This window comes from Cystoisospora suis (genome assembly GCF_002600585.1).
Source record: "Cystoisospora suis strain Wien I chromosome Unknown contig_145, whole genome shotgun sequence".
In the NCBI taxonomy this organism is placed as follows: domain Eukaryota; phylum Apicomplexa; class Conoidasida; order Eucoccidiorida; family Sarcocystidae; genus Cystoisospora; species Cystoisospora suis.
Genome location: NW_027152947.1, coordinates 1 through 12,856, shown reverse-complemented (window position 1 = coordinate 12,856; position 12,856 = coordinate 1). Strand labels below are relative to the sequence as shown.

Genomic DNA, 12,856 nt, shown 5'->3' with positions numbered 1-12,856 from the left:
AGCCGAACGCAACACTCCAGTGGCAGCCGGCGATTGTTGGGAGCGAGAGCGGGGCTCCAACCGTCACCGTCAACTCAGGTTTTGTTCCAATAGTGTTTCTTATTATAAATAAAGTCTTTTTACGGTATTAGTCACCGCTCAGGCGACCCGCCGTTCGAGCTCAGAGCATCGGCGGACCTTTACGCAGTGCGGCCGCAGTAGCGTCGCGGCAGCACAGCTCTGACCGGTCAATTGGTCCTCCAACGAGAAGACACCCAGCCTTTCCAGGTACGCTGCAACTCCTACTGACGAGAGAAGAAAACGACTACAACTCCGTTAAAGAACAGCCTTTCCGGAAGCGAGCATCGTACGGTGAATGTCCCTTGGTTTGAGACGGTAAAGTACATGTCTATTGCAGTTTGTTGAGGTTGCGTTATTTCCTCAAAACGAAATTTTCTAGCCCTCTGCTGAATCTGGTTATCTCCTGACGCCGCCAGGAAAGCAGGCCTCATCCATGCCAGAGCGCTTTTGAGAACAGAAGAAACAAGCATCTCACGGATCGCAAAAGACGCCAGCATACTCTCTAAGGGAGGAGCAGAAGAACGTTTTGTAGGATAGACACACCGCCGTACCGAGAGAAACTGGATGCACAGACTCAAAGTATCGCCTGACTGTCTGGCTACCGTCTGCAGTCTAGCGCTCCCCGAGGAGTTACAGCTTTCCAAACTCACTTCGAATGCTGTAACTCCTCTCGGGGTGCCACTGTGTTAAGTTTCAAGTTAGTCGTAACCTCTTTCTGATCATCTCCAACAAAACAACTGCTACTCTCATTTCTCGTGTACGTTTCCCTGGTGAGTTTGCAAAGGGGAATTAGGAATACAAAATCCCCTTCATTGCGCAGCGTGCGTACAGCGGCAAACATGAATGAAAGCACAATGCAGTCCCCGGACAGCAGGCGCTCTGGGACGGCAGGAGGTGCTCTACTCTTGAGGTTGACGGGATGCCGCTCCGACAAACGCTTATTCTATCACCACGCGATTGGTGCAGCTAGCGGCTTTCGCACATCGTCACCGGTCGCTTGTGGACAGTACGCGGAGAGCCTCTGATTAGCTTGCAGTAGGACGAAGATCTTGCCTTTACTATTACCGCGAGACATGCTGAAGTTGGTCGCAGGAGAGGCGCACGGTTACCACACTCCCTTAACAAACGGCAAAACATTGTCTTCGGAATTTGCTAAGGGTTGTTCCGCCCTCTACAACAAGTGTCAAGGTTAGGAAAGGTGGGGCAGTCGCCACTCACGCACATCGAAGCACCGACGGTGACGGGACGACACTGACAGTTGCCACTATGCAAGTGTCACACGCACTTCAGTGCTTTAGCATTCAATCTGTGCTTGCTTCATTAGTTGGAAGCTTCATTGAATTCAGAACCTGGTCAGGTTTTCCGAACCTGGAACGAGCTAGGTCGCGCGCCGCAACCGTTCTCCCGGCGTAAGTAAGCCTCTCAGATGCCACGACCTCCGGTTTCAAACGAAGTAGCAAACGGAACAGGCCTTCTCAGTCGCAGAGCTGGATCCTCTTTGTTCTGTCTGCTTAGAGTCCGTACGCGACCGAAGACGCCAAGACCGCTAAAGCAATGGACCCTGCTGCAGCTGCCGGCGTCGCGGCAATACCTGAGAACAGGGGACACGAAAAAGCAGAGCAGACCCTCGCTAACAGGGCCTGCGCTTCTGCTAACGAGCCAATCCTTTGTGCTCGCAATTGACGATCAGCAACCTAGCTGTAAAGAGGCTGCAGCGCCGCGTTCTTCCGAAGCTGCTTACTCGCTGCGGATTTTGCAACGTTGATGATCATCAGGCAGACCTTGGCGGGTGATTGGGTTCCCTCCTGTCCGGAAGCCTTCTGCTTTTGCTCTTCTGGCAGGGCAGGGGTACTGGCAGGTGTTCCCGTGCATTTGAAGACAACCGTTTTTTCTTCTTTGGGAAGTTCTGGAGCATTTAAATGGTAAGTCACGATGCTGTTTCCAGCGCCAGCACCCCCCGCCTCACGGGCTGCTGCTCCTGCACCTCCTGTGCTTGAAGCATCAGTGGTCTGCGTGAAATTTGCGTTGGGAATAATGCTGGTAAGGAGGACACTCGACGTCGAGTTTGTACTTGTGTATGCTTGGGTGTCTGCGGCCGCGAATGGCGGGTTAAGGGCCAAACCTGTGCCGCATCGGAAAGACACGGTGTCGTTGGCTGCTTTAATCCCGAGAGTCTGCTGCCCCTCCGTGCATTCCACCGGTGCCGCGGCATTAACCTCCATCGCCTTCATCGCGTTCTGAGTGCGAAGTGCCAACACTGCCGGCTCACTGGACATGGTGGCAGCCGCCACGGCGATACCAAAGGAGGTCAGATGAAGGCGCATCCTGACACTCTCTGCAAGAACAGAACACAATTACATGAAAGGAAAGTTAAAACATTTGAGTACTGCACACATCCAAGAGCCAGTCCTCGCGCGCGAACGTTCTGTTGAAGCCATGCAAATAAGAAGGACGCGGTCTTAGAAAAACCAACCTCAGGAGAAAGCCTATCCTACTTGCTGACCGCTTTACTCAGCTCTACACGTGAGGGAGCACACCGGGGTTTTTTTTCGCGCAGAGAGCAACTGCGCCACGCTGCTGCTGCGGCTGACCTCCCTGAGAATTACAAACCTATGCGCCCTTAGGGTGCCTAAGACCAGTACCGCTTACACAAAAAGTCTATATTAGTTTTATCGCCGCCCCGGCCAAGCAGGAAAGCAGTTCTTGAAAAAACGGTTTTTCTGCTTCCCGGCCATAGCAGTCTCTGACTATGCCCCGAGAAGCAGAGGATCACCAGTCGTACGCGGGCCCTGAGGCCCCTGTAGTGCGACCCTGCTGGCCTCGTAAGACTGATTCGCCCAAAGGCGATGCAGAGAAACGCACATCGTTAATGGGTGACACGCGTAAGAGGGGCCGCTATACAGTCGCTGTGCGAACACACCGTAGCAAGATAATATCTTCGCTTGAGTTGTATGGAGTCCCTTCCGCAGTGAACGACTGCTAACCAGGGTGGGAATACAAAACAAAATGCTGACGTCCGGGGAACACGCGCGAAATTCGGGAAAGCGAACAGCCGTGTCACAGAAGTCGAGTTAGCAGTGGCTCCGGGTCGTGAAGCCGATCGACGTGACCATCTCTTTCTCACTTGGTCCCGAGGTCGCGAAGGTAAGTCAACAACTGAAAACCAGAATGGAACGAACCCAGGTGACAAGGAAGAAAGGCCTGCAGGAGGAAGGACCAGCAGCAGTACGTTACCTGATTCTTGGCGCGGAATGATTGACTTGCCGGTGTTCTTCTCAAGGGCGGGTACCTACGATTTCCCGGTGTGGTGGGGGCGCGGGAGATGAGTTCCGGCTTCCCCTCTCGCGACAACCAGGCGAGCTGACGCGGCCCCCGGGCTTGGCTTCAGTGGTACGTAGATGGGTAGTCGCCCGGCGACACGAGGCAGAAGCTGGCAGTCATCACTCGCGGCGCCTGCGGTTCTCCGCTCATTTTCCGGGAGCTCAGTCGTCCCATCGCCGTCTGCCAGCCTCCTGAAGACGCACTTGGAGCTGCTGCAGGCCTGCCCTCAAAAACAGCTTTCGATTCGTGTCGGCATTCAACCACCCAGTGAGCTACAAATCTGCGCTCAGCTAATGCCCGTCACTCCTAGTGGTTTCGGAGCCCTTTGAGAATCGCGTGGAAGCCAGCGAGCCTCCTCCCCGGTTACACCCGTCAATAGTCCCTGCTCAACAACTTCTGCTCTGAAGGCCGGTCGCGGGACAGGCCCAGGACGGACACTAGCCGTTTCCGTGGGTTTCGGAGCCGATTCCTTGGGTTTCGGAGCCGATTCCTTGGGTTTCGGTGAGCGACCAGACATACATCTCATCGTCGTATCGAGGCATTACCCGGGTGAGGGTGGTTGATAGCACTCACTCCCTTCGAGTTTAGTACGTCGCTAGCTCGTAGGAGTTCCTGAGTTGCTTTGTGTGTCCACACTTTATTTTGACAAGAAACTTTTTTGCGTACGGGACAGTTTATGCGAAATCCGGAAAACTAAAAGTAGCAAGAATACTCAAGGAACTCCCGATAGAGTTTTGTGTTTCCCTTCGCAGTTGTGCGAGGGAGTGACAAGAATGCATGCAATACTCGCTCCGCTCTGACCCAACCAGACGTTTACTTCGATCACTCTCGCCACTGTATGGTTTATGCGGTGGTTGACCTGTATTCGCTCGTCTCCTGTCTACCCCGTTCACTGCCCACAACATTACGGTTAGCGAACAGAGTTGAAGTATACCTAGACATCAAGCGGAGAGACTCAAGGTGTGGCAAACGAATCGTCGCAATTGACGATTAGAACTGGCTGCACAGACCTGATCCTCTGCGTGTATGACAACTGATCCTATATGCGCGTCCGATGTCTAATTTCAAATTCGTCTTCCCTCTTTGCCGCGGTCTCAGGGTGTTAGTTCGCGACGCGTTAACGGAATGTGGTCATCTACGGCAAAGGAGTACTTCTTTCGTCTGATGTGGGATCTCGCGTAATCGGGAAGTACAACTGGAGAGCACAGCACCCGGTCTCCCCAGGGCATTGGTAGGGCTGGCAACGAGAGTAAAGGCACTCCGCAGCACCACACGCAAGCAGAGCAGCAGGTGAACCGATAAAGAGCCATCGCAGTCTCCACGCGCACTGGACTAGCCGCACTGTCACGACGCTGGGAACGCCTTCTCATGGTAGTGGTAAATGATCCAGCTTTGATTCTAACTCTGCAGGAGCAGAAACAGTCTTCTTGCTGTGTGTCTCCACGACAGGCGCTGAAATTGTAGCGGTGGGAGATACGCGCACGGCCAAGGTTAACCCTCCTGTTTAGGTCCAGGCAAAACCTTTTCAGTCAACGAAAAAAGTCTCTCGGAAGTGTGGAAAGTTGAACCGACAATACGGTGTCCTCTCGCTAAAAAGAGGCATCTTCACGAGCGCCAAGATACCGGATGTATATACACGTATACCGACAACTGCCAGTATATGCTCGCCACACACACCCATTCGCTTCAACATTTGCTGCCTGCTTGTTTCATCTCCCCAGAGCACCTTTTCCATAAGACTGAGCGCACGGCCAGTCTACAACGTGCCCTCCAGGTCGCACGATACAAAGGAGCTGCCGGGGTGTCAGAGGCTCCGCTTCTGATCAGACGAACAAGCGCAGTTGCATCCCTCTTCCCTTGTCGCTCTACCTAGAGTGCCTGCGCGACTACGGAGGCCAGGACAGCCAAAGCGATAGAGCCTGCTGCGGCGAGAGGAGTAGCAGCAATACCTGAAACGAAAAATTCACAGGAGAGAATATGTCGACTCCCGATTCATTCTAGTGTGGGTTAGCCTCCCAGGTCGCCTACGTTAGCTACCACTATCGGGGAGCTCATTTTCGAGAAAAAAAGCCCGAACAGTATGAGACAGGTTATGCTGTGTAGCTCTCTTACTTGCAGCAGACTTGGCAACGTTGATGATGACCGTGCATGTTGTCTTTGGCGTTTCCTGCTGCATCGCTTGGTTCTCTGAGGCAGCTTTCTCACGGCATTTGAAAACAACCGTTTTGGTTTCTGGTGGTAGCTCGGGAACATTCAACTGGTAGGAGTACTCCTTCGCGTTATCACCCCCGTTGACTTTTGTAGCCGGGACAGTTGGAATGTCAGTCTGTGTCAGCTTTGCTTTAGGGACGATTTCACTAAGAAGGACGGACTGTGTTGAGCTAGCACTTTGGTACGCCTTCGTAGCCGCATCCGCCGCGAAGGCCGGATCAAGGCTCAGAGTTTTGGCGCATTTGAACGAGACACTGTCATTAGCTGCTTTGATATCAAGAGTTTTCTCTCCGGTATTGCATTCGACTGGTGCTGTAGCACTGGCATCCACTGCGCGCACACTCGGAACTGTGGATTCACCGGAAAGCGCTACAGCCGCCACAGCGACGCCGATGGAGGTCAGGTGGAGCTTCATCGTGGCAGACCCTGTAAAAAATAGGGAGGACAGCTTACAGTATTATCTGCAATAAACAGTCAGTCTTTCCACTGGGGAGATCTCGCCAAGTCAACAAGAAACCAAAGCGTCGAGATGTTCGAGAGTCGTGTCACTGCTGGGACGCAGTGTAACACATTCCCCGCGTCACGCAGATCACTTAATAATATGATGCTCGCTTGGACGGCGACTACTGAGGAAAAAGAAGCTTGTCTGCGCCAGTGTGGACGACATTAGCTTCTATGGAAAGTGTATATGTACTTATCCGTACCTGGGACAACCGGGCACAATGGGTACAGAGAAAGAGGGACATTTTGTCTGTGCCCTGCGATGCAGCACATCATCTACCTTCGCGACTGATGCAGTGACGACGGCTGCCCTCCACGCGGCTAATTCGCCTCGGGTCTTTCTATGCGGATCAGTAGGCATCATTAGTCCGTGATGCGGAGAGAGGAAGTTTACGTACATATCAGGAAGGCTTATCCCGGTAAAAATTCTCTGCTGTGGACATCCGTACAATTTTGTGGAGTGCGGCTCTACGCTTGACTCGTTCCGCCCATAACCTTAACACCCTGCAGCACCCCAGACGCAAACGACAGACCAACGAGCGAACACCATTGAGCGACGAGGGCAACAGCAGTAGTGGCCCGCTTGGTCGCATCTCCCCGTAATGAAGGAAGCCTCCTTACCTTGTTCTCCCGAGGAAAAAGCAGAAAGTCGACAAATTGCTAAAAACGTTCAGACAAGCAAGCCCTGAAGGGACACTGACGCCGCCAAGGCGGTCCGTAGCTGTTTTCTTGCCGACAGCTGAAAAAAAACTTGACTGACAGACCCGCATCTCTTCTGCCCCATCGCGGAAAGCGGCGACGGTGGGCCCGTGGTGGTGGTTACGGGCGCGACACGAGCCGCGTCCGTCCCCGACCCCGACAACAAGCAGTGTTAGCTCGCTCCCTGCTTTGGTTTCTGCTGTACGGGGACCAGCAGCTAGCCGAACAGGCAATGCGTTCAGTGGCCATCCCTGATCCCTCGAAATGCAGCTGGCTCGTCATGCACCTTACAAAGTCCATTGTTACCATCTCTTCCCTTGTCCGTGATCGGAACCCTCCGTGGCTTTTCGTCCTGAACTTCTTGTTCAGCGAAGTACGTCACGGCTCGGGTTCACAATCAGTCGGCATGACAGCTAACACTTGCGCCCGCCCTGTGTATATGAGCTGGAATGGCCTTGAAGCAGTTGGACCCCTCGGAGACCCAAGGAAAGCAATGTTCCCTTACCCAGCACATAGATACAATCATTGTCCGTCAGCAACCTTTTCCCCTGAACGCGCATCCGGGTACATAGCCCCCGCCCACAAAAGTGATATTGATCACTTCAGCCTCCAGTATAGCACGCCTGGGCCGGCCGTTTCATATGCACGTTCGCAGCTTGGTCCTTGCGAGGAAAGGAAACACCTTTCTGAGCTATCAGGTACGTAAAGTGAATAACAAAAGAGGGCACTAGAGGAAGGTGTGTGTGAGTTGGACCTCCATAGTGATAGAGGGAAATAACAGGCAAGACTGTCTTCATCCACTAGAGACAAGTGTCTAGTTGGCCTGCCCGTGCTATCGGGCTTGGGTATGAAGCCTGTTCCTACTTATGGCTCTCGGAGTACATCGTACGGGCTGATGTGCGCAGACTTTGTAGTGGAAGTTCCGCCTTTAGTCCGTCAGTTTGTGTTGGGGAAAGACAAAACCTCGGCCGTACGTGCCAACCCACTTCCAAAGGAGGCCGACTACCGTACAGCTAACGACCGAAGTTCAGATATTCACGGTACACAAAGCGTAGCAGTTCATTATATTGTACACGTGTCGACGTTAGAAAAGTCACAACTGGATATGCAGGGCTACGACTACTGACTGGCTGATTCTTCGGCCACTTCGGTACTGCTTTACGCTATCCGCGCCTTTTTAGTATCCATATAGTATATCTCCCTCGAAACAAACAATATAAATGTTCCATACACATGGAGTTGATACCCAACCAATATTGAATAACAAAGTCGTAGGATACTGATATACCATGCTTTTATTTGTTCAAAGTTTACTAGACAACCTTAATGTAGTGAGGGAGATAATTAATTCTTGTACGATTCGTACCTACTTGACTTCTCAGTTTAAGCTGGACTGGAGTTTATCGGGACTAAAGTCAGTATAGTCAACTAAAGGTTTGTTCTCGTAGCCATGCTAACACAACTAACATATATATATATGTACCTATTCATTCCGCATTAACTGCAGTAATTTAATTCTGTTAATGCTTGTAAAGTTCCCTGTATATAGCTATCTCACAGCGTACTTAGGTTTTTACTAAACGAATTCTCTGTTGGTGTAATATCACAGACTCTGTCTACATATGCTACCCGGACGGTATTCGGTGGTCAATCTATGATCTTAGTTATGGGTTGTGTATCTATTTTAGGTGGGCTGTTTAGGCACATCATGTGATGACAGTAGGGTTAGAGGGAGATACCCGTGCATATTTCCCTGCTGTAACGGTTATGACTGCAGCACCCACTGGTAGAAGAGTATTCATTTGGCTTGGTACTTATATTGCAAGTAATTATGCCACTACGAATGTTGAATTACGGGTGGCTCTTAGTTTCATTCTGTTATGTACCTGAGGAGGTACTACAGGTGTAGTTATGCGTAATGCAGCTTTGGGTATCACACGGCACATATTATATTGTAGTTCGCTTCCATTTTGTGTTATCTTTAGGTGTGGTATTAGCTACAATTTGTGGTTTTGTGTATTGTGCTGAGGGTCACTTCTTCTTACCTGTGACAGGGGGGTTACATGTTTCTGAGTACTTGGTTCTTTGTGTTCTTATAAAGTACTATGCTTATCTTCATACCTGTGCATATATTAGGTTTCAATGCCTCAAAGGATACCAGATTATTTCAATTTTATGAAATTACCGTCTCCTCTTCTGTTGCGGCCCCAGCAGGAGAGCTTTTTGCACTTGGTGGCCACTGGTGTGTGAGCACCTACGGCGGCAGACTGCTTTTCCTCGTTCCAGTGCCTTCGGCTTGAAGTCCTACCCTCCCCTCCAGTATACCGGGGAAAAGCAGAGTCTTGTCTGCTAACTTAGCACTGGTCCAGCTGTCAGCAAGACCGCAGCTACCACACAACCAGCCCCGTGGGCGTGTTACCAGCAAGTGACCCTTCTCCGTAGAGCGAGGTAATCAAACGCCATGACAGCAGTCACCGAAGGAGACTTTCTGTTCTCTTCGAAACGATCATATCGACAACACATCGGCCTCCCCCACAATCCGACGCCTTGCCAACAGGCGTATATGACGATACAATCTATCTGCTTTCAGCATTGAAATTATTCTTGCTTCGTCTTCCGAAAACCTTCGCTTCTCAGATCCTACATCAACGCCAGGCATTCATAAGCAGCGGCCGTTAACACACCAAGCATGAGCTTCTCAAATGCCAGGGCGTCGGTATCGAACGGCGAAAAGAGAGAAGGACGGGCGTTCCGTCTCTCCTGTGCGACATGCCTGCTTAGAAGCCTTGAGAAACTGCCGAGGCCAACAGAGCCAACGCAACCGAGCCCGCTGCAGCAAGGGGGGTAGCGGCAACACCTGAAAAGAAAAGGAAGTAAAGAAGCGAATGTCCGCTAACAAGAGACCGGACTTCCGTTGTCTGGGAAGTCCTCTTTCGAGCTGACCGTTCAATAGTTAGTCTTAACTACTAGTGACAGGCAGGACGTGTATGACCAAAAACAGTACAGACCAGGTGAGCTTCTGAGTTTCTTACTTGCAGCAGACTTCGCAATGTTGATCACCATCACGCAGGAAGGGTTGGTAGATGTCCCCGCTCCCTGCTCTGTCTGCTTGGTTGTCCCGCTGGCCCCGGGGTCACCGCTGTTGGCGGACTTGGTCACGCATTTGAAAACAACATTCTTGTCCTCTGGTGGTATTGTCGGAACGTTCAGATGATAAGTGAGGTCAGCGGTAGTCTTCTCGCTTGGTTTCTGGGGGGCAGGAGTCAGATTTAAAGCAGGAGAAGTCTCTGTGAATCTTGCGTCTGGAACAATAGTAGAAATGGCGACGGGCGACGTCGAATTTGCGCTGGCGTATGCCTGGGGGGCGGTTGGTTGGAACGGTGGATCAAGCGATAAGTTGGCGCCACATTTGAACGAGGCAGTTTCGTTGGCCGCTTTGATATGAAGAATCTGCTCCCCTGTTGTGCATACCACCGCTTCCGCTGCACCATTGGCATCCATCGCCTTCGCGCTGTGCGCAGAGCCGCTCCGGACTGCGGAAACTGTCGACTGATTTGCAAGTGCGACAGTCGCCATGGCGATAGCAGAGGCGGTTAGATGGAGCTTCATTTTGACAGGCTCTGCAGGAAAAGAAAACAACAGCCAGAAGTGTCGAGGCATCCTCCGACCATGCGTTGTTTATGCCAAGGAGTTAGTCTCCCCGTGTGGCCGCCCGCCCTAAACCTAGGGCGGCGCGTAACCTTGCTGCTTCCAGAAAAGCGCTCTTTTGTGCTCAAAGCATGATACATCTGGCCTGTTTCGTTGTAACGGGGAGCCGCCTAGCTTGGTAACGGGCACTAGCAATCATCATCTCCAGTTTCTCCTGGAGAAGTCGTGTTTGCACTTCCCAGTGAACAACAAAGAAACACGACCAACATTCCCGGGAGATTCCCGGGTGACATTAGTCACGGGGCTGTGTACTCAGTAGCTTCGATTTCAGGTATGTGCATTTCACTTACTTTGTCGGGAGTGGGAAGTGGGGAGCGAACAAATGAAAAAACCGAACAGATGACGAGCGAAAAACTTGAAGGAATAAATCTGAGGATTGACACGTCCGTTGCTGATAGGGGTACCAACTTCGGGGGCTGCTGAAGGGAGCTCCTCGTCCGGTATCTTCCTCGCCCAGAGAAGAGAAAGCTTCGAGTCCCGCAGCTGTCCCTGCCCAGAGAAGAGAAAGCTTCGAGTCCCGCAGCTGGCGCCGGCCGCCGCAGGCAGCTTCGAGTGACGCACGGTGTTCGGCTGAGCAGCCGCGCCGACACTCGACTCGGCGCTATTCGGTTCCACCGCTTGTGTATTTCGCTGGCGCAGACTACCAGCTATCCCAGTTATGCAGATGTACAAGTCAGTTTCTTTGTTTCCTTCTGTTCTCGTAGCAGTCGCGACGGCTCCCCCTGTCTCATGTGACCAATCAAAAAGCGATACCAGATATCTTGCAGCCGGGCTCAACCACACGCGGTAGCGCTTGGCGGGGGAACTAGCCACGCCGATATGCTGCGCGACTGGGTGGCAAGGCACTTCTAAGCCGCCACGATGCTCACCGCTATGGCGTGGGCAACGAAAGACAACTAATTTCCGCTCATGGGCGGAGACTCAGAAGAGCGAGCGGTTAGTTCGTGGCCGTGGCACGTCATGAAGCAACAGAGACATCTCACACGGAAACTATTCCGCAGCAATCGAAGGGCAAAGCTCCTGCTGGGCGTGCAGCTCGAATCCGTGGGCCTCCCCTGAGTTCCCTTTGTATTCCTCTTCGTTCTGGGGGAAAATACGACCGCTGAGAAAAAAGAAACCTTTGTCGGTATCACTTGTCTTCGGTCTGAGGAGTGCACACGATCACGACATACCAGGGCTACGGGAAGTATGCTACGCTGCAGTGTCCGAGATTCGGATAAAAAATTCACGAAGGAGTTCCAGGTGCGCAGAGATCGATATTGGTATGGGGAAAGAAGGGTATCTACGCACGTCGGTCAGCGTCTCCGTCACAGCCAATTCGCGAAGACAACGACGTGAAGGCGTGGTTTCCGCGGCTGCTTGCCTCACTACAAATCGTGATTTTCTGCTCTCTTGCGAACTGCTGACTGATTCCGGGAACCTGGCCCCCCCCAGGGCTTTTGCTGCCGAGCAGGCAATGGTGAGGTGGCGGCATCTGCTGGAGGCCGTCCTTATGAGAGAGACTACACGCTGTTAGCGGACAAAGCACGAAGCAGTCTCTTGTCTCACACCGCTTTGAAAGAACGTCCGTTTGAGTGTTACTGGGGGCCCATGGCGGTGTGGTACTGAACTCGAGATAATCCAATGTGACCGCGCGAGAGGCAAGAACTGGAGTTCAATGCTTGGGCGAGGGGTGGTTCGGGGTTCGTAGAAGCTATACGAAATTGTAAACAAACTTGTGTCCCGCATGTCCAAGTTCCGCGGGCCCTGCCACTTAGGGTGATGGCCGCTGCCAGGCAGCGACGGCGCAGTAAATCAATAGTCACTCTTAACTGCAAGCACATTGATAGCTTGTGAGTACCAGTGACATGAGGGATCGCCGACGCATGTTCATACTCAGGGGGGGTGTACAGCCTGACCGCAGCTTATTCACTCCCTAGAATCGTAGTAGCTCGGTTTCTGGAGGTCAGCGTGTCACAGGCCAGCACCTGGGAAGCCGGCGTTTATCAGGCGGCTGCAATTGCCGTCCCACCAGCCACCCCTGGCTGTATGAAAACGATGACAGACCGGCAGGCATGCTATGATAGCAGGGCCGAGCAAAAGGCTTGGCTCTGGTGGAGAACATTCCCCGGCCGACGAGAAGCAGCATCAGAAGAACGATATTCTCTTGAAGCTGCGGCCAAGCGGTGGACCGCTCAGTCCGTTGAGCCAGTGGATAAAAAGCGATATCTGCTGACACAGGGATGCGATTGAGTGGCTGTGAGACATTGACTGCTCGCATAAATGATGGATGTGGCGTTATTACGTACCTGTCGGAGGTGTCCTTAGGAGAGGCCCGCGCCAAAAACGAGCACGGCTGTCACACGACTAAGATGAT

The 12,856-nt window shown here is 52.3% G+C and overlaps 3 protein-coding genes across 3 annotated transcripts; all 3 read right to left on the bottom strand.

Moving 5' to 3' along the window:
• Positions 1 to 1,194: 1,194 nt before the first annotated feature.
• Positions 1,195 to 3,335, bottom strand: CSUI_000324 (uncharacterized protein). The gene is made up of 3 exons (XM_068060558.1): positions 2,981 to 3,335; positions 1,802 to 2,395; positions 1,195 to 1,651 (listed from the first exon to the last, which is right to left on the bottom strand). Exons 2-3 carry the CDS (start codon positions 2,382 to 2,384, stop codon positions 1,572 to 1,574), a joined length of 663 nt encoding a protein of 220 aa, XP_067927468.1. The 5' UTR covers positions 2,385 to 2,395; positions 2,981 to 3,335; the 3' UTR covers positions 1,195 to 1,571.
• A 1,624-nt stretch (positions 3,336 to 4,959) lies between these two features.
• On the bottom strand, positions 4,960 to 7,096 carry CSUI_000323 (uncharacterized protein). The gene is made up of 3 exons (XM_068060557.1): positions 6,715 to 7,096; positions 5,494 to 6,018; positions 4,960 to 5,330 (listed from the first exon to the last, which is right to left on the bottom strand). Exons 2-3 carry the CDS (start codon positions 6,005 to 6,007, stop codon positions 5,251 to 5,253), a joined length of 594 nt encoding a protein of 197 aa, XP_067927467.1. The 5' UTR covers positions 6,008 to 6,018; positions 6,715 to 7,096; the 3' UTR covers positions 4,960 to 5,250.
• A 2,177-nt stretch (positions 7,097 to 9,273) lies between these two features.
• On the bottom strand, positions 9,274 to 11,879 carry CSUI_000322 (sag-related sequence srs13). The gene is made up of 3 exons (XM_068060556.1): positions 10,791 to 11,879; positions 9,825 to 10,412; positions 9,274 to 9,649 (listed from the first exon to the last, which is right to left on the bottom strand). Exons 2-3 carry the CDS (start codon positions 10,399 to 10,401, stop codon positions 9,570 to 9,572), a joined length of 657 nt encoding a protein of 218 aa, XP_067927466.1. The 5' UTR covers positions 10,402 to 10,412; positions 10,791 to 11,879; the 3' UTR covers positions 9,274 to 9,569.
• Between the last annotated feature and the right edge of the window lie 977 nt (positions 11,880 to 12,856).